At 56.6% G+C, this 26388-nt stretch overlaps 2 protein-coding genes across 8 annotated transcripts in view; both read left to right on the top strand.

The window, feature by feature from the left end:
- The window catches only part of STRN4 (striatin 4), a 32845-nt gene extending 13265 nt beyond the window's left edge, over positions 1–19580 (top strand). For 3 of the 6 annotated variants that reach the window (XR_001119797.3, XR_007474090.1, XR_004483894.2), the window contains exons 7-18: positions 3326–3485; positions 4072–4185; positions 4524–4639; positions 6481–6656; positions 6762–6809; positions 7171–7292; positions 8487–8657; positions 8812–8952; positions 9406–9504; positions 9684–9770; positions 11084–11319; positions 11590–12354. Coding sequence is in view for 1 of the 6 variants with exons in the window: in XM_004271131.4 (XP_004271179.1) it covers positions 3326–3485; positions 4072–4185; positions 4524–4639; positions 6481–6656; positions 6762–6809; positions 7171–7292; positions 8487–8657; positions 8812–8952; positions 9406–9504; positions 9684–9770; positions 11084–11253 (1404 nt within the window). In the remaining 5 variants the exon portion in view is untranslated. Of the gene's footprint in view, positions 1–3325; positions 3486–4071; positions 4186–4523; positions 4640–6480; positions 6657–6761; positions 6810–7170; positions 7293–8486; positions 8658–8811; positions 8953–9405; positions 9505–9683; positions 9771–11083; positions 12355–14974; positions 15166–15963; positions 16054–18254; positions 18394–19297 lie in introns of those variants that run through there. The other 3 variants (XR_004483893.2, XR_001119798.3, XM_004271131.4) reach the window with 3 other exon arrangements.
- The window catches only part of PRKD2 (protein kinase D2), a 30642-nt gene continuing 19317 nt past the window's right edge, over positions 15064–26388 (top strand). The window contains exons 1-6 of one of the 2 annotated variants that reach the window (XM_049702875.1): positions 15064–15165; positions 15634–16053; positions 18255–18393; positions 21733–21864; positions 24947–25101; positions 25213–25435. In XM_049702875.1, the coding sequence (XP_049558832.1) occupies positions 15814–16053; positions 18255–18393; positions 21733–21864; positions 24947–25101; positions 25213–25435 (889 nt within the window). In that variant the 5' untranslated portion in view covers positions 15064–15165; positions 15634–15813. The other variant, XM_049702876.1, reaches the window with a different exon arrangement.

Below are 26388 nucleotides of genomic sequence, written 5' to 3'. Positions count from 1 at the left end.
CACCTGCACTCCCGTCATTCTCTCCATCCTCCTTCCTTGGGCTCAGATGTTCCCGAGAGGCCTTTCCTGAATCTCCAGGTTAGGCCAGCTCTGAGACGCCCTCTCTTCTGTGCTCTCCTTCTGGCCAGCCTGGCCACAGTCGGACTTAGAAATGTTTTGGTGTGACTCTGCCTCTGTCTCCTGCAGTAGATTGTGCGCTCCACAAGGCAGGGACTGTGCGAGTCTTTTACTGTTCCCTCCCCAGCACCCTGAGGGAATGTGGCCGGGCCCAGGGCTCAGCCTGGAGCCAGGTCGGGGGACTCCAGGGGGGACTTCACAGGATGTGAGTGTCCAGTCTGCTGTTGGTGGCAGGACCGAGGCCCAGGGACACTGCCCGCAAGGTAGAGTCCACGTCTCAGCTTGGCCTGGAGATACAGCTCCCACCGCATTTCCCCCCACTCCTGAACTGCCAGAGCCCCATGCTCCCGCCATCCTGACGGGGCCGTCCTTACACGGGGCCGGCTCTCATCTGTCCAGTAGACATCCATGTGGGCCTCCACGGTCCAAGCTCTGTGCTGGCCGTGAGAACATGGAGACGCCGAGGTCCAGTCCCGGCGTGGAGGAGCTTGGGGCCAGTGCGGGCTTCTAGGTAGTCACAGGCAGAGGGACGTGCCACAGTGGATGCAGGGACACATGCCAGGAAGGGGAGCCTGTGGGAGACGGCCTCAGGGGCTTGCCTTGATCCGGCCTTCCCACCCGAGCTCTAGCCCTCCCTCCTCAGACTCACCTCAGACACCCCCCTCCTCCAGGAATCCTTGTCTGACTCGCCCTTGCTCCCCTTCCCCCCACAGGGTCAGGAGGCTCTTGTGGGCTCCCCCATCCTGACCGGGACCATTCTGGGTCCTCCCTGTCTGGTGTCAGGTCTGTTCTGGCCTCAGCTCTATGTCCAGTGTCCCCGGCGTGGCTCAGCGCAGGGTCCCGCGCAGGTCAGGCACTCAGTGAACGCACTGAGGGGAATGGAATGCACAGAGCCGGCACACTGGTACTGGGGTTGCAGGAGAAGCAGGGTGTCACTGAGTCCGGGGTCTCTAAGCTTCTCCCCTGGTCCAGAACGCCTGGTCCCTCCTGCCCCCTGTTGGGATTTTCACTCCTTTTGCAGGTCTCGCCTCAGCCTCCTCTGGGAAACCTTCCCACTCCTCTCCGCTCCTCCCATCAGAAATGATCGCGTATTCCCTTCAGCCTTTGCGTCAGTCACCGCATCTGTCCCACATGCCCTGTCAGGTGGCTCATTATGTAGGGGTCTCATGCTTCCCCAAGCCCTCTGTCTCCACACAGCAGACCTTCAGTGACCAGACCCTGATTCAGAAGACCTGTCCGTGACTCCCAGAGTGGCCGTGGCCTGGCTCTGTAACTGTGGGCACATGATTCTCTTTGTCTTGGCTTCAGTCTCAGGGACTAATAGTCCCTGTCGGGCTTCCCTGGTGGCGCAGTGGTTGAGAGTCCGCCTGCCGATGCAGGGGACACGGGTTCGTGTCCCGGTCCGGGAAGATCCCACATGCCGTGGAGTGGCTGTGCCCGTGAGCCATGGCCGCTGAGCCTGCGCGTCCGGAGCCTGTGCTCCGCAACGGGAGAGGCCACAACAGTGAGAGGCCCGCGTACGGCAAAAAAAAAAAAAAAAAAAAAAAATTAGTACCTCTCTCTGGTTTGTGGAATTAGTTAAAATGAGTTCATGCGTACAAAGCCCTTGGCTGCATGGTGGCTGCCAGGCCAGGTGCTCGGCGGCAGCAGTATTAGCAGTGCTTGGCAGGGGCCTGGCACTAACAGTCCCAGGCAGTGATGGCAGGATGTAACTGCATAGGGCCCTTCTCGTGGACTGACCCCTGCCATTATCTCTCTGGGCAGGCTGTCTGAACCTTGACCCTGGGTCTTCTCCCAGGACGGAAGAGGAAGGCACTCACGTCCCATCCCCCTCCTCCCACACAGGCCAGAGGCTGGCCCTCCACGATGCCTGAGCCTGAGCATAGCTGCTCCAAATTCATACCCTCCAGACCCAGCTCAGGATGCTGAGCCTCTGCGAGGAGGGGCATCAGCCTTGCCCTCGAGGAATTCACAGTCTGACTGAGGCTGGGCCCAGGCAGGGAACACTTAGGAGGGAGAAGCCTTCCTGGAAGAGGTGGTGTTCGGAACCAGTGGTCTCCGAAGCACTTAAAGCAGAACTCGGATTCAAAACTGTATTTGAAAATTCTGAAACTCCCTTAAGCCATTTAAGTGCAGCCTTTGAAGTGCCAAGTACACAGCTCCCGGCTGGCACCTTATGTGAAACACGGTGATGCTTACGCCACAAGAGGGTAAAGAATCATACGCAAGATGCCACTTCGTGAGGCTGCATCTCGGAGTTGTCCGTGTGGGGAGACAGGTGTGGTGCTGCTCCTAAGTTCACAAGCCTGGGGTTTGGTCCAAGCTTGTGAATTGAGGAGAACAGGATGATTTGGTTCTCACTCCTGGTTAAGACCGACTGTGGGAAATAGCAAACTCAGTGTTCACTCGCCCAGCATTCTGTTTCTCAAAATGGAGGAATTGGGGTGTTTTCTCTCATTCTAAAAGTAGCTCCTGCTTGTTATGTAAGAAAACAAAAATTCAGCCAGTGTAGAGAATTATAAGGAAGACTTGGAGAACCTCAGGTAACCTCGCACCCCAGAGCCGTCTTAGTGTATAAGGAATGGCTTGGAGCTGGTGACCTGGGCAAGGGGCCTCACTCTGCTCGGTCTCAGTTTTCCTTATCTGTAATATGGGGATAGTAATTACAATAGTAATTATTCATGGGGCTGTGAAATCATGTATGTGAAGCTTATTCAGTGCACTGAGTAACCCAGAGAGGCTGGCCCAGTAAGTGTTCATTATTACTACTATTGTACCTGTGGATCTGTTCTCACTTTGATTGAGTGCCTCCTTCCACTCACACCCATAGAAACACATATATCTTCCCTCGCCCCCGAAACAGGCTGTCATATTATCCGACGTTTTTTCATGAGAAGTACTGTGCTGGGGGGCGGGGCATGGGGGAGCAGGAACAGCCTGAGTGAAGGCCAGGAGGGGGGCCCTGTGCGGGGATCACTGCTGGAGGCAGCAGGAGCGGAAGGGGTCTCCAGAGCCAGGCTGGGGGAGCAGCTCCTCCAGTGAGGAGCAGCCCTGAATGCTCCCAGCAGGGGGAGCACGGCATCAAAGTGTGGGGCTGGGGCGGACCCTGTGGGCCGAGGCCAGGAGCCTTGGTTTCTCTGTTCCTGGAGACTGGGTGGGCTTGGGCCCATGCAGGAGCCCCTGACCCCTGGTTGTCTCCATGTCCCAGCTGCCATCCAAGGCCCTGGTTCCTGAAATGGAGGACGAAGATGAGGAAGATGACTCAGAGGATGCCATCAACGAATTTGATTTCCTGGGCTCAGGAGAGGATGGAGAGGGCTCTCCAGACCCCCGGCGATGCCCCGGAGAGGGGACCCACCATGAACTGGGTGAGTTGGGGGTTTTCTGGCCCACCTTCCTCACTGCGGGCACACACAGCCACCTGCAGCTGCTTCCTGCCCCAGGGTCTCCACCGGACGGATACACTTCCTGAGAGGAGGGTGGCCAAGGAGAGCGGGAGGCCTGCACCACGATGGCCAGGCCTTCACTCCTTCCCTGGAAAACCCCTGTGGGGACACAGGCAGGCCCGGCTCTTCCTGCAGCAGGGCCTCCAGTCCTCCACTCGAGCAGCCAGTTGTTGGCGGACCTCGGAGGGGGCGGGGTGGACAGGATGCAGACCCGGAGTGGAGAAGGCAGACGGGGCAGTGCAGCTGCTGCTTCCTGTCCTGTGACTCCCGGCTGCGCGGCCCTCGGGGGTCATGTAGGATGGCTGGGGACTGAGGCCCCAGCAAGGGTAGCCCATTGAGGGTCCCATCTCAGTCTGTCTCCTCTGCCTGTCCGCCATCCCCACCCGGAGCCCAGGGCTTTCCGGCCTCCCCACAGCTGCAGGAGAGCTCTCGGTGGTGGGGAAGGCATCGCCTGCACGTGGCTGAGTGAACCAGTCAGTAACTCCTGCCCTGTGCCTTGTCCCTGCAGAAACCCGGCGGGTCAAACTCCAGGGAATTTTGGCCGACCTTCGGGATGTGGATGGGCTGCCACCCAAAGTGACCGGCCCACCTCCCGGCACACCCCAGCCCCGGCCCCACGAAGGTAAGAGGCCCCTCCACCCTGGCCTAGTCCTGAGGGCCCACGGCAGAGGGAGGCTGCAGAGCTAAGCCCAGGGCTTCTGTGTCCTCAGGGTCGAGGCCCAGCCTCTAGTCTGCAGCCTCCCTGTCCCAAAAGTTCGTCTGTCTGTCTCTGTCTCCCTCTTTTTGTCTGTCCTGCCCTGTCTGTCTGTCTCTCCCTGTCTCTTTCTTTCCAGCTGTGATTCTTGATCTTGTCCTCTCCCTGTCTCTCTTTCTCACTCCTTATCTCTCTCTCTGCCACTCTCTGTCTTTCTCTCTTTCTCCTTGCCCCTCTCTGCACCCTCCCTCCCCTCCCCCTACCAGGTTCCTTTGGCTTCTCCTCAGACGTTTTCATCATGGACACTATCGGGGGCGGGGAGGTGAGCCTGGGGGACTTGGCAGATCTCACCGTCACCAACGACAACGACCTCAGCTGTGATGTAAGTTTTCAGGGTGCCCACCCCCCACAGGCCCCCACGGGGCGTCGGTCAACGCAGTGCCGGGACTGGCTGAGTTCTGACCGTGTGCCCAACCTGTGCCCAGCCCCTCACACACGAGGACGATGTGAGCTCATTCGCCAGCTCCCTGTTTCACAGAGGTGCCGACACAGACAGGCGGTGGGACTTGACTGGGGTCACCGAGGTTTCTGGCCTAAAAGGCTCTGGCGCCTATGTTTCAATCATGCTGCCAGGCTCCTTCTCCCGGCGCTGCTCCCTCGCACCCTGGGCTTCCGTGCACCTCAAGTCCAGGACCCATCGCAGACAGGAGGCAAGGGTGAAGGGGGTGCTGAGTCAAAATACAGCATTAGAGGAAGGGGGCTTTGGGCTGGCGGCAATTCGGGTAAGAAAGTCTGCACAGGAGGTGAGAATTGAGCTGACTTTGGAAGGGAAGGTGACTTTAAGCCACAAAACAAAAAATCAGGCCGATCTGGTATGTTGGGCTGGAATGAAGGGAGACCTTAGGGCCAGTGTCCTGAGATCTGTGGCCGGGCCTCTGGCTATCTGGGCATCTCTGAAACGGGCGTGTGTGAGCAAGTTCCTGTAGCAGGACATTTACCACAGCTTCTAGCAAGATTTCAAGTGATCCCAGCAAGGGTAGGACACTGCTGTGGGGTGTTGGGAAGCGAGACTGGAGCGGAGGGTTTGAGCAGGGAGCACGCTGCAGGGCTCCTCTGCTCTCCCCGAGGTGAGACCCATCCCCACGGGGCAGCGTGCATGGGAGGGGGTAGACCCTCAGGCCTAAACCTCTGTGGCAGAAGTGGTGACCTTGGGGGACAGAGCCCAGATGAAGGGGTTCATCAGGGGTACACCTCATCTTGGGGCAGGGCACTGAGGCTTGACTGACAATCTGCTCGTCTCCTTTCCCGAGTGGCCCTCCCCAGGTACCCCACCTGGAGAGCGACACCATCGTCCGCCAGGACCTGTGGGGTGTCTCTGGGACTCTCCCTCAGAGGCCTATTGATTCGGCTTCCCAGTCTCTCCCCACTGTGTGCTTGTCCCCATCTCCACTCCGCAGCGTCTGGTCTGCCTCACGTCTCCCTGGGAGACTTCCCTCAGGACCTCTTCACCTCTCTCTCTACAGGCACTCTTGTCTTCCCGAGTCGAGCCCCCCCACGGGGTGGCCGGAAGAAGCTGTGTCATTTCCTTGCTCTAAACCCTTCTGTGGCTCCCCTGTTGCTTGGGATGAGCTGCACATTCCTGAGTGTGGGCCACTATTGTGGCTCTGGCCAGCCCTCCTGGCCTCATCTCCTGCCGCTCTCTCCCTTGCTTTCTGCATCCCAGCCCTCCTCTCAGGCTCAGGATCCGCCCTTGCTGCCTCTGCCTCAGGGACTTTGCACATGCAGTTTCCATCCTCTGTCCCCTCCCCTTATCTGGCTACATCCTGATGGCTTGTCAGTTCCTCAGGAAAGCCTTACTGACCCCCCACAGAGGAGGACAGGCTGCCCCCCATACCTCCTCTCAGTGCATTTGTAATTCGTGGCACTGCTCGCAGTTCATAATCCTCTGCGCTGTGGAGACGATCTGATTGTCTCCCCCAGGCTCCCTCTTCATGGTGAGATCCCCAGGGTTTGGGCTCCCCTTTACCTCCCCAGAAGCCAGCCCAGGCCCTGCACACTGCAGGCACTTGCTGAGTGAGTGAGGGGACACTGCGGGCAAGGAGGAAGTGGGAGAGGGCCAGGCTGGAGGCCAGTCTGTGAGGTGCCCCGTGTGGGGCTGGGGGTTGGTGTCTGCGGGACAGCTGAGATGGACGAGCAGACACTGAGGCAGCTCCCCCACCCCAGCTGTCTGACAGCAAGGATGCCTTTAAGAAGACCTGGAACCCCAAATTCACCCTCCGCTCCCACTACGACGGCATCCGCTCCCTGGCTTTCCATCACAGCCAGTCGGCTTTGCTCACTGCTTCCGAGGACGGCACGCTCAAGCTCTGGAACCTGCAGAAGGCGGTCACGGCCAAGAAGTGAGAGCAGCAGCCCCAGGGTGGGGGGGTGGGGAGGGCACCTGGGCGCCGGGACAGGGTGATGAGGGGCTCCCAGCGACATCCAGCTCCTCTGTCTCCCCCCAGGAATGCTGCGCTAGACGTGGAACCTATCCATGCCTTCCGGGCTCACAGGTAGGGAAGTGCCCCCAAAGGCAGCCTGGCCCTTGGCCCGCCCACTGCTGTCCTGGGGGCTGAGGCAGGGTGGCAGGAGGGCTCGGAGTCCCGTGACCCTCTGCACACGCCCCACCTTGTTCCTGGCGCTCTGCAGACTTTCAGTGCCCCCGTAGCTGCTTCTCAGCACAGCCTTCGGAGGAGGAAACAGACACGGGGACTGGGACAGGCACCTTGCCTGGATGGTACCACCAGAGGTCCAGATGCTGGATTCCTTTTTGCCAGCCTTGAAAAATGCTAGTGGAGCACTTCAGGGTCCCGTGGGGGAGGGGGAGCCTGGAGTTTTTCATCTCCCCGCTTCACCCAACTTGGTATCCTCCAGGGGCCCCGTGTTGGCAGTAGCCATGGGCAGCCACAGTGAATACTGTTACAGCGGTGGGGCAGATGCCCGCATCCATAGCTGGAAGATTCCAGACCTCAACATGGACCCGTACGACGGTTACGGTGAGGACAGCTCCCTCCCCTGCCTTCCTTTCCCCCACCCACCTGCCACCGGGGCCTCTTGGTTCCCGCAGCCGCCAGGCTTCACACTGGGTACTGGGGGTCGGCATTGCCAAGGGCTCCCGGTCTGGTGAAGCACGGGCCAGGGCGATTCAGCACGTGCCCGAGGGTGGGACAAGAAGAGGCAGCAGCGGGGGCGGTGGGGGAGCGTTTCGCAGAGGAGCTGATTGGGGTTGAGCTTTGGGGCCGGGGACCAGCCCGGGCGAAGGCGTGGTGGGCCTTGGCAGCTCTCTGCGCTCAGCTCTGCCCACGTCTGCGTGGTCAAGCGGAGGGAGCCAGCGACGAGCAGGTAGAGCAGGTGAGACGGAGACTCTAGCTGGGCCAGGCTGTAGGGAGTTTGGCTGTATCCTTGGGCCACCTTTAAGATTAAGTGGAGAAGTGACCAGACTGTCAACATCTGTTCCGTGTCCCTGCCCTCTGACGCCTCTTCTGATAACCCTTTTGATCGCACACGTGGCTCCGTACAACAGGCTGTCATGGCACAGTTTAGAGGTCTGTGTCTCCTCTCAGAGAATGTATACTGTTTTCTGAAGAATGGTCTCACCCTTTCAGAGGTCAAGGGTCAGTCCCAGGCAGTATCTGCTCTAGGCTAAGCAAGTTGTCACACGTCGGCTGTCAGTAGGACCCAGCCAGAGCACCCTGTGTGGACTCGAGTGACCAGGGAGGCAATGGTGGGAACGACCAGAGGGCTTTGGAGAGACCGGACAAGGCCGTGCTCTTGGGCAGAAAACACCGCAGGGACCGAGGGTGGGGCTGACCCACAGGGGCCAGGCTGCAAAGGGTCCCAGGACCACAGAGCCACCCTTGTCCCTCATCCCCTTAACTAAGTCCTAAAAGGTATCTCGAGCAGCGGCTTTGTGCCAGGCACTATCGCGGGCCTGCGGGGACAGCAGGGAACAAGGAAATCCCCACCTTCTGGAGCTTCCACTCTGCGGCGCCTTCAGGGCCCTGAAAGCTTCACAGAACAGCTAGCGGTCAGAGCAGGCGTGAGGATTTGGAGACGAAGCCAGACGAAAGGGCAGCTCGAGCTCAGTGCCTGCGTCTCGGCAGAACTGGTGCTCCAGGGCTGTCGCGGCTGGGGCTGGGGCCGGGGCCGGCGGCCCTGACGCAGCCCTTCTCTCCCTCTGGCGGGTCCAGACCCGAGCGTGTTGAGCCACGTCCTGGAGGGCCACAGGGATGCAGTGTGGGGCCTGGCCTTCAGTCCCGCCTCCCAGCGCCTGGCCTCCTGCTCTGCCGACGGCACCGTCCGCATCTGGGACCCCAGCAGCAGCAGCCCAACCTGCCTCTGTACCTTCCCCACAGCGAGCGGTGAGTGGGGGGGACATGGGGGCATGCGGGACCCTGACAGGTGGCACAGGAGCCGTACAGACGGAGGCCCCCAGAGGAGGGTCGCCTCCTGTGCCCCCCGTGCCCAGGGAAGAGCGGGGCCGTTAGGCAGCCTTCTCTCCCCCTCCGCCTTCAGATCATGGGACCCCCACCTCAGTGGCCTTCACCAGCACCGAGCCTGCCCACATTGTGGCCTCCTTCCGCTCTGGCGACACCGTCCTGTATGACCTGGAGGCTGGCAGTGCCCTCCTCACACTGGACTCCCGGGGAAACAGCGGTAAGGGAGGCCCCAGGAATGCCTCCAGGGCCCCAGTTTCTCCTGTGGCTTTGGTGACCTGCTGCCCAGTCAGTGGAAAGTGGCTACCCTGCCCCCTTGGGGGTTCTGAGAGGGACGGAGATCAGGTCCCGGTCACTGCCATTATGGACGGCACAGTGTGCTCAGGAGGGCTGACTGGAGAGACATCACGAGGGACTCGCCCATGGGCCACTTGGTGGAGCAGAAGGACCGTCTTCGTGTTTGTCATCCCTCCTGCTCGCCCCGAGGCCATGCAGTGTCCATTGCACAGATGAAGCACGGGGCCCAGGAGGGAGCAGCCGGAGTGCCCGGCCCTGCTCGCTGTCTAAGCAGAGGATGGGCATGGGATGGTGGTTCTCCTCTTATCTTTGTCCCGGTCTCCCTGATTGCCTCCCACCCTTGACCTCTTCCCCTCTCCCTCGTTTTTCCTGTCAGGCCCAACCCAGATCAACCAGGTGGTGAGCCATCCAAGCCAGCCCCTCACCATCACCGCCCATGACGACAGAGGCATCCGCTTCCTGGACAACCGGACAGGTGAGGCCCAACCTTCCTGGCCCCGCTTCACGTGTGCTCAGGGGGAGCAGGGGTCGACCAGGCTCAGATGGCAGACCTCCTGGTGTCCACGTTGAAGGCTGTGTCCCTTCTAGCCCCTTCACCTTCCCAGGCAAGGCGCAGAGTGGAAAGTAACCTGCTGCCCACCTCTCTCCCTTCAGGGAGATCCGTGCACTCCATGGTTGCCCACCTGGATGCAGTCACCTGCCTAGCCGTGGACCCCAATGGCGTATTCCTGATGTCAGGAAGTAAGTCGGGAGCCTCCTGGCTCCTAAGGAGTGAGGGCGTGTGCTTTTCCTGGCAGGCTGGGGAGAGGAAGAGGAAGAGGAAGAGACCCAGGCTCTGGTCCCGAGGGAGTACTCCGGGGGCTCCCTGAGGGTGGGGAGCTGGTGGGAGTGCTGTCCGAGCAGGGGCCTGGAGCCCCTCTGTGGCTGGAATGGGGACAGCAAAGCACTGTGCACCGGAGCCCACTGTAGGCCCTCTCCCACGTCATCTCATTGGATTTGAATGAGGTTGGTACCGTTATTCCCACTCCACGGATGTGGTGACTGGGGCTAGAGAAGTCATTTCACTTGGTCACAGCCCACAGGGTTGCAGGAATTGAAGTTCAGGTTTATCTGACTCTCGGTCCCCACGAGAAATTTTAGCATTTGGTGCACCTGCTGTCTGTGGATAAAGGCACTGAGCCCCAGTGAGTGTGGAGCTGCACCTCAACGGGATGGGCTGGGACTTGGGTGGATGGAGAAGGGGGCTGAAGCTCCCCAGGGGGTGAAGGGTGTGCGCTGGCGGTTACAGAGGCCTGACCAGACCGAGCCTGCCCCGGGGTGTCAGCAAGCGAGTGCACACACAGGCGTGAGCAGTGGCAGTGGAGGGCGGGGGTGGCCCAGGACGGTGCTACAGCTGTGTCCAGGGAGGACGCCGGTTGAGGGAACAGTCAGTGAGATCAGGCCCAGGCAAAAATTCAGTACAGGGCCCAGGTCCCCCCACTGCAGCCCACCAGATCCTGGTAACGCCTAAGTCCGGCGGTCTCCCCGCAGTGGCTCATGGCCCCAAGGCCTGGCGCAGTCTACTTCCCCCCACCCCCCGCCTGCCTGCTCAGGCTGTCAGTCTTCAGGACCTGCCCCTGGCTGTCCCCGCTGCCTGGAAGGTTCTTCCCCCTGCCCTACCCCCTGGGCCACACGGTCCTCACACTGACTGACTTGTGCTCACAGCACTTGTGACCACCTGGCCTCGTTTATCCTGTTCTCTTGTTTACTGTCTCACACACTGGGACGCAGCACCACAGAGGCAGGGAGATTTGCCTGTTTTGTTCACCACGCCCCCAAGTGCAGGACACAGTAGGTGCTCAGTGAACACTCGGTGCCTAGATGGCTGGATGATAGGCTGGTCAGAAGGGCAGTCCTTCACGCTGGGCATCTGGAGGCAACTGGGCAGAGGAGCGAGCCCCACCCAACTCCCAGGCCTTCGGATGAGGCCAGGTTCGGGGAGCAGGTCTGGGCAAGGAGGCAGGGGGACCCGGAGCTGCTGGGTGATGGCCACGACTGCTCCCACATCTGCACAGGCCATGACTGCTCCCTGCGTCTGTGGAGCCTGGACAATAAGACATGCGTTCAGGAGATCACGGCCCACCGCAAGAAGCACGAGGAGGCCATCCATGCTGTCGCCTGCCACCCCAGCAAGGCCCTCATCGCCAGCGCGGGCGCCGACGCCCTGGCCAAGGTCTTCGTATGATGCCCACCTGGCCCCGCCCAGGCCGCCACGCTGGCTGGGGAGCGGGGCTGGGCAGGTGGGACTGAGGTGAGGGGCCAGATGGGAGGGAGGCTTGGCTTGGGAGGGCAGAAGCCCCCTGCATCCTCACTCCCGATGGGGCCCTCACAAACACCCCTTCGCCTGGCATTTCCAGAGGGTGCCAAGACCCGAAATCCTAGTCGGGATGCTCTGTGAGAATTGCCAAGGTAGCCCCTGGGCATTCAGAGGAGGGGCTGGGGCCTAGAGGGGCTGGAGCTGCCTGGCCTCTTGCACCCTGGAGGTCGTGGTCCAGTCTCCCCTCCCTTCTGCCCCCCATAGGTGACTCCAGCCTTGGTCTGTAGGCCCCAAGGCCTGGCTTCTTCCTGCCTGCCTTGGAGCCTGGTGGTGCTAACTGGCCCTTTCCCCAGGAGGCCCTCCCCTCGGCCCGTCCTTCCCCCGGGCATCCGGCCGGGGCGTGGCCTCCTTCAGGAATGGCCCTCCAGGATGGTCTCTGGGAATTTTCTCTTCACCCTGACACCCACTCCAGGTCTCTGAGCTGCCTTCTCAGGGGCTGTACAGCCAGGGCTGGGTGTCCTTAGGGATTAGCTTTTCCAAGACGCCAGAAGGTGCCAGGTTCTCTCTTTGAACCCCTGACCCCTCCTTTCCACCTCCCTGGATCCGGGTGGGAGCTGTGCCGGGAGGAGCCCCCGATGCCCCTGCTCTGGGTCTGCCGGGGCCCTGGAGCCAGCTGCAGGCTGGGCTGTCCTCTGTGGAGGTGCGGGCCTGGCCCGCCCCGGAGCGCGCCCAGTAAACCCCCTCCCCTCCAGTTCCTCAGCACAGCTTTCCAGACACTACCCAACGCCGCCAGGGCCAGTAACTGCCTGGGGAGCTGGTGATGCCCTCGGGGGAGGTGCCCGCCCCTACCTCCCCCCAACACTCCTCCAAGGGCAGCCCCCCAAACCCCCGTGGGGTCACCCATGGGGAGAGGTGGCCTTCTCTTGCCCCTCTGTGGCGCATGGAGGGTGGAGTGGGGTCCCTCGGGTCCCCCGTAACTCCCTGTATATCTGTATAAATAAATGGGATTTTAATGGAGCCCCACCCCCACCCATGTTGTTATCACTGTGTGATAGTCTGTCTGTCTCCTCTCCTGACCCTCCACTCTCTTCCTCTATTTATTTCACTCTCGTTTTCGGGTCACCCTGTGCCCTCAGGCCCCCTTCCAGGTTCCTGTTTATAAGCCCCATCCCCTCTGCCCTGGTCTTGCCTGTGAACCTTGTCTCAATAAACCCTTTGGAGTAAGATGGGCGGCGGTGCTGACTACTGAGGGGACCAGGGACTCGCGGGGAGGAGTAACTGGCTCTGCCAGGGGTGGGTGGAGCTTGGCGACGGGATGTGATGGGTTGGGGTTTCGTGGTAGGGCGGGGGTGCAGAGAGGGGCCCAGATCTTGGGTGGGGTGTGGGTGGCGGGACGGAAGTGGGGGCAAGGACCGAATCTCCCTGTGCCCCTCCTTTCTGTCCCTAAGCGCTCCCTCCCCAGGGGCTGCAGCAGAGCCCTGACTAGCAGATGAAACAATGTGACGGTTCAGCTCCTCCTCCCCCCCGCCCCCTGTGTGATGGTTGGTAGTGAGGCCAAAGTGCTAATCCAGAGTACTGAACGCCCCCCTTCTCTCCCGGCCCCACGCCTGGGCCTACATGGAGTGGGAGGGAAGCGAGACCCTGGGCCATGCCATTCCCTCCTCCCTTCTCTGCGGTGGCTGAATCACAGTAGTCGGCTGTGCCCTCAGAGCTCCTCACGTGCCATTTCACTAGGTCCCCACAACCTCAAGAAGGGGAGCGCAGCATCATGCACACGTTACAAAGGACGAGAGATGGAGGCGGGGGCTCGAGGAGCTTGCTCGGGGCCCAGCAGGATACAAATCAGAATTGGTATCCAGTCCCTTGTGACTCCCTCTGCTTGCTATGAGGCCTCTTTGCCTACCAGCCAGGGGTCCTTGGGCAAGTCCTGGCACCTCCTTGGGCCTCAGCCTCCCCTGTAAAGTGAGCCTTTCAGTAATGCCCACCTCCTGGCTTATCAAAGGCTGCACCCCAGTGCCCAGAACAGGGCCTGGCTCCTGTCAGGGCCCCATGAACACTTGAGGAAGGAGGAAGGCCTGAGAAGTGCACACTCACGTTAGGATTTCACCATGGTGGTCGTCTGCTGGTCTGGACAAAGGGCACAGGTGGGCAGATGGCCATCAGGTGATGCTGACAGGAGCCCAGCTATGGGCACCATGTGGCCTCATTGCCCCCTCATCCCTCTGGGCTCTGTGCAGCTTCCCCAGGTGGTGGTTTAGGGTTTCGCTCCAGCCTCAGACTTCCTTCCCCAGCCCCAGCCAGCCCCCGGATGTGGTGACAGATTCGCTACTGTGCCGACCTCAGCTACCCCCAACAGCCCTTTACCAGGAATGTGGGCTCATCGTGAGTTCCTCATCCCCGCTACCCAGCCCTGCTGGTCGGGAGTCTAGGCGGCGGTGGCCCATCTCTATTGGGATGCCTCTGGGGCTCAGCCAGTCCTAGGCCCCTCAGTGAAGCCAGTGGGTGGTAGCTACTCGCTTGGCAATCTTGGACAAGTCATTTTGCCTCTCTGAGGGTTCAGCTTCCTGTATGTAAACTAAATGGTAGCCACTCATTATTAGCTAGGGAGGAGAAACCAAGTTGGAATTGGTCCTGGAAGAGGTGTTTTATGACAGGCCTGGCACATATTAGGGTCTCAATCCATACTTGCTGAAAGACTAAATGAACAAACCCACCCACAAACACCTGAGTGCCTGAGATGCCCACCCCTTTATCTCAGCGCATTATAGCCAGTCACCATTACTGAGCTTCTGCTGTGTTGTAGGCACCCTTAAACCATCTCATTAATCCCTACAAAGACCCTCTGGGGTCAGTCCTATTATTGTCCCATCTAAAAGAGAAACAGGCTCAGAGGGGGTAGGTCACCAACCTAAAGTCACACAGAGACAGACATGTGCACACTTCCCCAGGAGAACTATGTGCTCTCCATCTATGAAGTGGTGTGGATGTGTGGTCCTCCCTGGTCGCTATGGTCCTTCCAGGCACCCCGAGGCTTTTCTTTGGCTCTTCACCCTCCTAAACACTGGGGTGGAGTGGGGAGCTGATGGAAGGAAACTACACCCCTTCTCCAGCTGCCCTGTGCCTGACTCTCTCCGCGCGCGGGTAACCCAGCCCTGGCCTCTGCAGTTTGCTCCTGGCACTTTGGCCAAGGTCGCTGGAGACAGACCTGAGGCAAGGACCTCTGCCCATCTGGAGGTCTCTCGGTCTTCCCACCTGTGTAATGGGCTCGGGAGTGGGGGGAGGGGGCGGGCGTGCTGACGCCCTGGGAAGAGGCAGGCCCGGCCCGGAGAGCGGGCCAGACCTGACACCGCCTCCCACCCTTTCCCCAGCGGTGGGCGCCGGATGCAGGCCAGGCGAGACGGCCCCCTTCCTTAAAGGGCCAGACGCCTCCTCAGCCCCAGCCTCGCGACCTGTGGTGGGGGTGAGGGTGGCTTGCCCCTCCCTCTCCAGCTCAGGGAAAAGTCAGTTTTCCAGACTTGGGTGTGAGGTGGGAAGGAATCAGTCTCGCCTCCCTTCCCCGCATCTCCCACCCCCGAGTCCCCAGACCCGGGAGCGGGAGGTGCCGCCCCAACTCGGAGGCGCTAAGCCCGCCCTCCTCTTCCGCCCGCAGGCCCTCGTCAGGCTCCGCCCTCTTGACGTCACCGAGGCCGGCACCGATTGGCCGACTGAACTGTCACTCCGGACACTTCCTCCTGGGCCGCAGCCGCCGAATTAAACTTTGGAGTGGGAAAAAGAGCCACCGGCGCCCGGCGCCGGACGACCCTCCCTTCCCTCCCACCCCCCGCCACCCCACTGCCGCCGGTAACACCCCCTTCTCCGCGGCCCCCGACCGAATTTTTCTCCAACTGCCGAGACCCGTGAGATTCCCGCCTTAGCACCCCAGCCCTCGGAATCCCTCTGCCCATTCCCAGGCCCGCCGTCGGATCCCTGGGATCCATTCGATCCCCGACTCAGAGACTCCTGCTCTCCACCCCAAGATCTGGTGAATCCCTCGAGCTCCCTTCTTATATGGATCCTCTTCTTACAGCCACTGGATTCTTGGCCCCACCTGCTCCTTTTCCAATCCCTTCTTTCTCCAGCGAGCCTTTGGATCCTGGGCTCTTCTGATCCCTGTGACCCCGGCCTACTAGATTTTCTTTTTTGATTTCTTGGAATCTCCCAATCGCTGGGCCGCCCAAACCATTAGATTTCTCCTTTCTGATCGTCTGTGATCCCTTAATCTCCGGGCGGGCGTCTGATCCACGAGATTCCTTTTCTCTAACTTCCCAGGGTCCCACCTCCTCGAGTTCCCTCAACCTGCCAGGATTCTCTTCTCGGATCCCCGGGATCCCCGCGCTCCTACCACCAGCTAACAAGATACCTCGGATCCAGGGACCTGAGCCTCCCTGCTCAGGCTCCTGCAGCCTGATCCCGGGTGGTCGCCGGGCGGCGGGTCCCGGGCCTCGCCCTATGGCCGCCGCACCCTCCCATCCCGCCGGGCTCCCGGGCTCTCCCGGGCCGGGGTCTCCTCCGCCCTCTGGCAGCTTGGAACTGCAGGCTCCGCCACCGCTGCTGTCCCATGTCCCGGCGCCGGGCTCGGGGGTGTCCTTCCACATCCAGATCGGGCTGACCCGCGAGTTCGTGCTGTTGCCCACCGCCTCCGAGCTGGCCCACGTGAAGCAGCTGGCTTGCTCCATCGTTGACCAGAAGGTGAGGGCACAGGGTTCCCCTCATCTAGCTTGAGGAGAGGTCTGGAAGAGTGGGGAGGTGCTGGCAGAGGCGATCTCCAGCCCAGTATATAAGGAAGAGGGAGAGAAGGGGGATAAGCCTTGGGCGACTGAGGGGTGGGGGTGGGGCATTGGCCCCCAGTTGCCTCCTCACCCCGCCACTCCTTTGAGAGAGGCCTGGTCAGGGGTGGGGTACCCCTGAGGCCTCCCCAAATTGCATGTCCCTGGATGTTGTTGTTTGCTGCAGACAGCATGGAGGAAGGGAGGGACGGGTGAGGTGTAGGAGCCGAGAGGAAGGGGCAGGTGGGAGCAGCAGATGTCGGGGGACCTCCCTGTCCAGGCCTATCCCCGGCCTCCCATTTGGTGGAAACAGTAGAAACTGAAGCCAGGCTGGCCGTGACGATCAAGTGACATGTGTGGGTGTGGGTGCCTGCAGTAGCTGCCAGGGGCAAGTGAGGTCTCAGAGTCCAATCTCTGCCCTCCCCCAGGCTTGAGCGTGTGTGGAGGGGCAGGTGCGCCTCTTCACAGTCCAGAGGCTCTGAGGTGTCTGTCCCCTCTCCTGATCAGTGTCCCCCCACCCCCCGGCTCTAATGCTAGTCTGTGAAAACGAACCTTCCCCAGTCCCACCCCACTCTTCGCTTTGGACACGAGGGTCACTGGGGTTGGGGCCTGGGGGAGCACGGCAAGGGGAAATCAGGTGGGACACAATGCTTGGATTCTAGAATGTTAAAAGTTAGAATTAAAAAAAGAATTGGAATAGTGGGCTACTCTGCTGTTGGAATTTTGGACTGTAAAAGTGTTAAAATGTTAGAATTCTAAATTGTTGGAATATGCAACTGCTAGGTAACTGAACTCCTCTGATATTAAAGTGTTCAAACATTAGAACCCGAGGTTGTTGAAATACTAAAACATTAAAATGTTGGAATATTTGATTCCATCGTTGTTAGACTCCTAGAGTGTAAAAATGTTAGAATTCTGGAATGCTGGGTCGCTGAAATCCTTTCATGCTAAGATATTCAAATATTAGAACCCTAGTTTAGCAGATTCCTAGAACTTTAAAATATTAGACTACTACTAATCTAGGTTATTAAAATCCTAAAACTTATCATGATAATTTGTTGGAATCTAGAATGTATAATCCTATAATGTGAGCATGCTGGAATCCCAAAATACCCAAATTGTAGGATCTTCTTAGATTCCTGGGAAAGAATTCTTTGGGCTGCAGACAAAACATTAGGAACTGGGCCAACTCCCCCATTTTACAGACAAGGAAACTGAAGCTTAGAGAAAGACCTCCAAGGCAGTCAGGACCCTGGCAGTCCTGGCCACCTGTGGACCCTCTCCCAGCAACAAGAACAGATAGAGCTTCCTTTGCCACCTACCCCAAACCCCAAAACTAGCAGGCCCAGCTCGCACACTTAGCCTGCTCCTTGGGAAAACAGGCTGGGGAGAGGGCATGATTGTCCCCTGGGTGAAGTTCTTTATCCGATGCACAAGTCCTCAGCCTACCGCCTCAGGCCTCACCGCAGTTTTATTTTCTGCCCCCCTCCCCACCCCGTCCAGGTGTGGTAGGGCCCCTTTCCTTCCTTCCAGTGGCTCCACCTGGGCGGTTTCACTTTCTGTTCTACCAGGTTTCATTTCCTGCCCCGCCTCCCCAAGCTAGGGACCGGGACACCTGGGTCCTTGAGGCATTGGGTGGGGGACACCGTGCCAGTTTCCAGCTCCCTTGAGCCCTAGCCTTTCCACACCCCCCTCCCCCCCAAACTAGGAGTCCTAAATCCCCTCCTTCCAGATCGCCCAGCCCCAGTGCTGGGCCTGGAGCCAGGTAACAGGGACAACAACAGTTCCAGGAAGGAAGCTGGGGGTGAGGGGGAGCGGGAGGTGGTGGGGAGATAAGGGAAGGGATGCTCACTCAGCCCTACCCCCGTCCATCTCCAGAAGATTCTAGGTGCCCACGCTCCCAGAGCCACTCTCTCAAACTCTGGCCAGCGCTCGCTCCCAGCACACCTGGGGCCCTGGCACCCTGCCCGGCTCAGCTCGAGCTGGGCTTGGGAGGGAGCGGGCAGGAAGCGAGGGGCTGCGGGGTCTCTGAGTTTCCGGGGGAAACAGCCGGCCCTGCCCTGGGAGGGTTCCAGACCGCTGCTTTGAGCTTTTCCGTCACCACCTCCTTCTCCCGCTCCTCAGTTCCCCGAGTGTGGCTTCTATGGCCTTTACGACAAGATCCTGCTCTTCAAACATGACCCCACGTCGGCCAACCTCCTGCAGTTGGTGCGCTCTGCCGGAGACATCCAGGAGGGCGACCTGGTGGAGGTGGTACTGTCGGGTGAGAGGCCGAGGCGGGCCTAGGGGCGGAGCCTCGGGCGGGGGCGGGGCATCGGGAGGAGGGGGAGGGGAGGTGGGCCCAGAAACTTAGTTCTTAAAGTTAGGGACCAGCGGTTCTAAGCCTTGGCTGCAAATTAGAATCACCGCGGGAGCTTTTTACAAACCACCGTTACGGAATGGGTAGGTGTGGTGCCTGCACATTGTGGAATTCGCACCGCACTGAACATAAACCATCCACGGCAACGCGGATGAATCTCACACCTAATGCTGAGGGACAGAAGCTAGACATCAGACTACATATTGTATCATTCCATTTACGAAGCACAAAGACAATTACCCTATTTTGTTAGAAGCCAAGAGAGTGGGTACCTTTTTGGCAGCTGGAGTTGGGTGGGGGGGCACAATGGTTTAAACTTCCATTTATCCATCAGAATGCTGGTGACATGGGCGTGTACAGTTTGACAATTCATTAAGCTGTGCATTTCTGATATGTCCTTTCCTAGACCTACGTTACACTTTGATGTAAAGTTAAAAATGTTTTGCTGCCTGTGCCTCCTCCCAATGAAATGCTAAATTAAATCAGACTCTGCAGCATGAGATGAAACCCGGGTACCTGTATTTTCAGCCAAAATCTAGTCCACCCACTGGCCATTCCCATTTGATGGGTGGGCAAGCTCTCAGCACTTAGAGGACTCTTTAGCCCTTGGTTCCTTCAGGAGGGTAGGGTAGGGGGGTAGGAGGTACCTTACTCATGGCTGTATGTCCTCCCCTGCCCCCCACCCCCACCCGGAGTACTGCAATGCTCCGTAAAATTTGTTGGATGGATGGATGGATGACAATTAGAAGTTTGGATTAACGGGACTTCCCTGGTGGTGCAGTGGTTAAGAATCCTCCTGCCAATGCAGGGGACACCGGTTCGATCCCTGGTCCGGGAAGATCCCACATGCTGCAGAGCAACTAAGCCCGTGCATCACAACTACTGAGCCTGCGCTCTAGAGCCCGCGAGCCATAACTGCTGAGCCCACGTGCCGCAACTACTGAAACCTGGGAGCCTAGAGCCCGTGCTCCACAACAAGGAAGCCACCGCAATGAGAAGCCCGCGCACCGCAACAAAGAGTAGCCCCCTCTCGCCTCAACTAGAGGAAGCCCACGCGCAGCAACGAAGGCCCAACGCAGCCAAAAAATAAATTATAAATAAATAAATAAAGAGCATAAATCATTAAAAAAAGAAGTTTGGATTTACGTCCCTCATATAGGCTTGCCACCCTTGGATTTTTATCTTCATCCTGGTCTCTCCCCAAACCCAAGTCTTGTTCATGCAGCTGTCTCCCTGAGGCTTTTACTCGGCAGCTCCAGGCCTCTCAGATACAGCCTGTCCAAGACAGAAATCTTGTTTTCACCCTTCTAAACCTGCTCTTCCCACAGTATTCTCCAGCTTGGTGAAGGGTATCACCATTCACCCAGGTGCTCATGCCCCAAACTTTGGGCCATCCCTGGCTCCTCTTTTTCTCTCACCCCTTCACTTGGTCCATCCTCAAACCTACTGGTCTCACTCATCCTGAATCTATTTCTTTCCTCCCTCCACTGATCCAAGCCGCCATCACCTCCTGCCCAGACTATTGCAGTAGCACCTAAGTCAGCTCATGACACTCCACTGCTCAGAATCCTCCCCTTACTCTGCATTACCCTCGGAACAAAATGCAAACTCCTCAACGTGGCCTCAAGGCTCTCCATGACCTGGGCCCTGCCAATTCCCCAAATTCATCTCTTAACACTGTCCTTCTTACTTTCTTTGTTCCAACCATCTTGTCTGCCCTCTGTCCCTTGAAGAAATCAAGCTCCCTCCCACCTCAGGGCCTTTGCACTTGCTGTCCTTCTCCCCCACCCCCGACCCTGTCCTGTCTTCTCATAGCTAGCACCTTCTTGTTATTTGGATCTCAGCTTAAATGCCATTTCCTCATTGTCAGAAATACCCTTGTTTGTTTGTTTGTTTGTTTGTTTTATGTATCTTTTCCCTCTCCTCAAAAGAATGTCAGATCTCTGAGAGTGGAGAAACTCTCTTGTTCAGAGCTTTATCCTGCCTGTGTAAACAGTGCTTGGCACATAGAACAGAGTCCCCTCTCCATTGCATAATACTAAGGAAAATAGCTTAATATTAGACAGAAATTGGGGGGGATGGGGGTGGGGAGAGGAACAAGATTTAGTCCAAAAATGAAACTTTAAAATAATAGCTAACATTTATTGAGCATTTTCTCTGAGCCAGGTACTGTTTTAAGAGCTTTCCGGGAATGCCCTGACGGTTCAGTGGTTAAGACTCCGTGCTCTCACTGCTGAGGGCCCCGTTTCAATCCCTGGTCGGGGAACTAAAATCCCATAAGCCGCGTCGCGTGGCCAAAAAAAGCTTTCCATATATTCATTTAACCCATAAAAAAGAACCATAGGGACTTCCCTGATGGTGCAGTGGTTAAGAATCCGCCTGCCAAAGCAGGGGACACGGGTTCGAGCCCTGGTCCGGGAAGATCCCACATGCTGTAGAGCAACTGAGCCCTCGAGCCACAACTATTGAGCCCGCGGGCCTAAAGCCCGTCCTCCGCAAAAAGAGAAGTCACTGCAATGAGAAGCCCGCGCACTGCAACGAAGAGTAGCCCCCGCTTGCCGCAACTAGAGAAAGCCCGCGTGCAGCAATGAAGACCCAACTCAGCCAAAAATTATAATAAATTAATTAGTTTTCAAAAATAGAAATAAAAAAGTGTAAGCGGAACATTCATCAAAATAAATTTAAAAAAAAGAACTATAAGGCGATACTATTATGTTACTGGGCATGTTCTTCCCTAGACACCTGCATGGTCCAGACCCTTACCTTTTCCAGGTGTTTTGTCTTTTTTTTTTTTTGGCAGGCGGATTCTTAACCACTGTGCCACCAGAGAAGCCCCATCTGTGTTTTTTAATTAAAATTTTTTAATTGTGATAAAATATATGCAACATAAAATTACCATCTTAACCATATTCAAAGTCTAGTGTTCAGTAGTGTTAATTACATTCACAATGTTGTGTAACCAACCTCCAGAACTGTTTTCATCTTGCAAAACTGGAAATCTGTGCCCATTAAACAATTCCCCATTCCCCCTCCCCGGTCCCTGGCATAGGCACATAGGTGTTTTGGCCAATGGTGGAGCTGGGATTTGAACCCAGGTCGAATGAAATGTAGGATGCGAGTAAATGATTGAAGGAAAGATCAAACATTGCAGTTGAGAGGGCTGTGTGAAACCTGGGAATGCGGAGGGTGAAATGGCCACCGCTGGTCCCGACTCAACCATCCGCCCCTCCCTGCTGCCTGCAGCTTCGGCCACCTTCGAGGACTTCCAGATCCGCCCGCACGCCCTTACGGTGCACTCCTACCGAGCGCCTGCCTTCTGCGATCACTGCGGAGAGATGCTCTTCGGCCTAGTGCGCCAGGGCCTCAAGTGTGAAGGTGAGAGGCTGAGGGGCTGGAGGCGGGGCCAGGAGGTAGGGTGTGGGCGTGAGGGCGGGGCCGGGATGGAGCTCAGGGCCAGGAGGTGGGGCCTAAGAGGTGGGGTTCGGAGGGAGAGGTGAGCGCCCAGAGGCAGGGCTTGGGGAAGGAACTGGAGGTGGGAACAGGAGGCGGAGCTTGGGTGGAGGGCGGGGTCTGGGTGGGGCTCCATTTGGGGGTGGGGACTGGGAGGTGGAGCTCCGAGGGAGTGGTAAGGGGCAGAGCTTTGGGGGAGAACAGGGGTGATGGGGAAGAGGGCGGAGCCTATACCAGTCAGGGATCAACAGGAGAAACGGAGCCTGTAGGGAGGCATATGTTAAGGGATTTTTGGAAGGAATTGGCTTACAGGATTGTGGGCGCTGGCCACTCTGAAATCCGCAGGGCGGGTCGTCAGGGAGAACAGGCAGGAGATGAAGCTGCTCTCCAGCTCGGAAATCTCAGCTCGGCTCTTTAAGCCTTTCAACTGACTGAAACAGGCCCACCCAGATTAACTAGGATGATCTCCGTCACTTAAAGTCAACTGATTGTGGACTTGAATCACATCTCCAGATACCTTCGCAGCAACATGCAGATTATCGTTTGAATAACTGGGGATGTGACACATAAACCTGACTATCAGAGTCCACCTGTTGGCAACTTGGCACTTCCGTCTGTTAGGGCTGTCCTAACAAAAGATCACGGGCTGGGTGGCGTAAACAAGATCTGGGTTCTGACAAGATATGATTCCTGGTGAGGGCTCTCTTCCTAGCTTGCAGATGGCCACCATCTCCTCCTGTGCTCACATAGCACGTGGAGAGAGAGCGATTTTTCATGTCTCTTCCGTTTATAAGGACCCCAATCCCACTGATCAGGGCCCCATCCTTAGGCCTCATTTAACCTTAATTACCTCCTTAAAGGCCCCATCTCCAAATACAGTCACACTGAAGATTAGGGCTTCAACATATGAATTTGGGGAGAACACAAACGTTCAGTCTATATCAGGCACCCATACACGTCTCCCTAAATCATACTTAAAAAAAATAAAGGAACACAGTGTGTTCCTTTGAGACAAGATGTCTCAAGGTTAAGCCCAAGTGTCAGGATCCGCAGGTTCACTGTTCCCGTCTTTGATGCTTCTGAGGGGGAATGCTGAGATCACGCCTCCCCTGCAGAGGAAGGCCGCACACCCACCTTGGCTCTGCTCTACACACAGCAGATGAAGACCATCCATTATATGATGACGACCTGCATCTCCATTGTTGTTCAGTGTGCTCCACTATTAGAGGCGTATTCTCAGATGTTCCATTGCCTAAGGATCTCCAGCTTTGTGGCTATCATGCTCCTGTAGAAATCCGGAGTCCCTGATACCTTGTGTTCCAGATGACCCACAGCATCGACTAGGATTGTTATCATGCAGCCCTAAATATACTTGTGGAGGACTTCCCTGGTGGTCCAGTGGTTAAGACTTTGTGCTTCCACTGCAGGGGGTGCGGGTTCAATCCCTGGTCAGGGAACTAAGATCCCCACATGCCGCACGGCGCGGAAAAAAAAAAAGTTAAATATACTTGTGGCATTATTTAAGGACTCTAGGGATAATAGCTGTGTCAGGCCTGCAAAACACCAATTTACTGCATTCAAAGCTGCTATCGATATTGCCATCGTCCACATGCCATATCCAACTCTTGAAGTCTTGGTTTATGTAACTGTTGTCGTGGAGCAACCCTGGTATCACCAAGTTCTAATGGCCATTCTCCGAATGGACTTCATCGGCCCAGCATCACAGATGATGTTCCAAGTTCATAGGGTTCCAATACTTTATGCCTGTACTTTATGCCATTGACGCCTTCCTACGGGAGTTTGATTCTACCTTGATACTCATAACAGGAACCATAGATGAGATTCTGAAATTCTGTGAAGCATGTGAGTGATTAAAGGCCAAAACTGGGACATGGTTCCTGTGTGCAATTTGCCATCCTGAAACTCTCCTCGTAGCACCAACAGCAATCCCCAAGCTTGCCTCTGCAGCATGACATTGTGCATTTGAGACAGTGCCTATGATGAGGAATTACTGCACAGGAAAGTCTATAAGAGGCCGGCTGCCAGAAGACAATCTTCATAAAATGTCCGAAGGAAGCTTCCAAAGGCTGGAGGAACATTCTTTACTCCAGAAAGAGATCCTGGAATCATTTGGAATCACCAGAGATGTATGGAGAAGCATTCAGGAAGTCCAGTAGGAAATGACAAGCTGAGCCTGACTCTTTTGTGGTCAAGGATTAAAAATAGAAAAGAAAAGAAAGAACAAAGTCACACTTCCACATGATATGATACAACCATCCCGAGTACAACTGAAAAATGCTCTCTTTCCCCATAAGACGATGTCCTTGTGTGATATTCCGTCTTCTCCTTTGATATCCCGTAACAAATATCACGGTATGAAGTTAATTATTATTAATATCTTATGTTAGATGATAAGGGGGTAGAAGAGGGAAGAAAACAAAAATATTTGGTGTATGCACATATTCATAACAAAGTAAGGAAGAGATACTATGACTGTCCTCACGGCTGCAACTGGGCACGTGGCTGTGGCTTCCTTCTCTGCCTTCTCCACTGCCTGGTCCATATTCCCTTTGCCCTCAGCCAGCACCTCACCTGCTCATGGTATTTTGTCTGTTGGGGTGGCCCAAAACTTTATTCCTGTTTTTTTTTTTTTTTTTTGGCCTCACCGAGTGGCTTGTGGGATCTCAATTCCCCGACCAGAGATTATTGAACCCGCGCCCTAGGCAGTGAAAGCGCGGAGTCCTAACCACTGGACCGTCAGGGAGTTCCCCAAACCTTTATTCCTGAAGGCTCTCAGCCATTAGCAGTTCTGCCTGAATTGGGTTTTGTAGTTTTCCGCTGACGTTAATTACACTAGGAAGAGGCATCCTGAGGGACGTGCTGTGTTCCAGATCCTCAGAAAAGGAGAAGGTGGCGAAGGGGGGGAGGGGCGCGTGGTGGGGGGAGCTGAGCTTCAGTGCCCAGGTCAGGTGGAGGCTATGTCTCTGACCTCGGGCGCCCCACACAGGCTGCGGACTGAACTACCACAAACGCTGCGCCTTCAGCATCCCCAACAACTGCAGTGGGGCCCGCAAGCGACGCCTATCGTCCACGTCTCTGGCCAGTGGCCATTCGGTGCGCCTTGGCACCTCTGAGTCCCTGCTCAGCATGACTGATGAGCTGGTGAGCAGCTGGGGGAGTGGGGAGGGGTGGGGAGGGGTGGTTGGGGGTTGATGAGGTCCAGGCGCAGGGACGATGCGCTGAGGTGTCCCTTTCCACCTTGCCATCTGATAGAGCCGTAGCACCACCGAGCTCATCCCTCGCCGCCCCCCCTCCTCGTCCTCCTCATCTTCTGTCTCATCCTACACCGGTCGCCCGATCGAGCTGGACAAGATGCTGCTGTCCAAGGTCAAGGTGCCACACACCTTCCTCATCCACAGCTACACGCGGCCCACCGTCTGCCAGGCTTGCAAGAAACTGCTCAAGGGCCTCTTTCGCCAGGGCCTGCAGTGCAAAGGTCAGCGGGGCCCCCCACGTTGGGGGGTGGCGAGGGACAGAGTCAGAACACCCCCCATCACACAGACACACTGAGGCTTAGGATCTCAGCTGGGCTTGTGGCAGGAAACAAAAATCTCTGTTCTGATCCTTAGAAGCACAGGGCCTTGGAAAGGGAGTGCCCTGAATCCTGAAGTTCTAGAACCTTTGGAATTCTGGAATCCTAGAACCTCGGTCATTAGAAACTTGGAATCCTAGCACCTAAGAAATCCAGATTCATATGATACTTAGCATGGAATTCTAAAACCTTAGAACTTGAGAATTCTTGAATCAGAGAACCTTAGAAACATAAGTTTCAAGAATTCTAGATCATAGGATTCAGCAAAAAGAATCATAGAACTTTAGACTCATAAATATTAGAACTATCAAATTATAGATTCTCAGAATGTTAGAACTTTAAAACCATAGGAATTGAGAAGAATAGAAACCTAGAAGCAAAACATTTGAGTCTTAGAAGTCTAGAATCATATAGCCTTGAAACCATCAAATTCTGGAGTCCTAGAAATCTAAGATCCCAGAACTTTGAATGATCAAATTCTGAAATACCAGAAGTCTAGATCCATAAAAAGGTTAGAGCCATCCAATTCTAGAATTCATCAGAACAATCAAATTCTAGAATCTTAGATGTCTACAGTTAAAGAACCATAGAAACATTAAGTTCTAGATTCCTGGGTGTACAGAACCCAAGAACTTTGGAACTATCAGATTCTACAGGCTTAGAAGTCTAGAATCATAGAACTGTAGGGTCACCGAATTCTAGAGTTTAGATACATAAAACCTTAAAACCTCAGACATCAAAGAATCTTAGCAGTCTAGAACTGTAGAACTGTAGAAGCATAGATGTGTAGAGTTCTGGAAACTTGGACATCAGACTCTGCAGTCTTAGAAATCTAGAATCATAAGGACCTTAGCAAA

This window comes from Orcinus orca, chromosome 20 (genome assembly GCF_937001465.1).
Source record: "Orcinus orca chromosome 20, mOrcOrc1.1, whole genome shotgun sequence".
NCBI lineage: Eukaryota > Metazoa > Chordata > Mammalia > Artiodactyla > Delphinidae > Orcinus > Orcinus orca.
The sequence above is the reverse complement of the archived record's forward strand: the minus strand, read 5'-3'. Positions and strand labels throughout refer to the sequence as shown.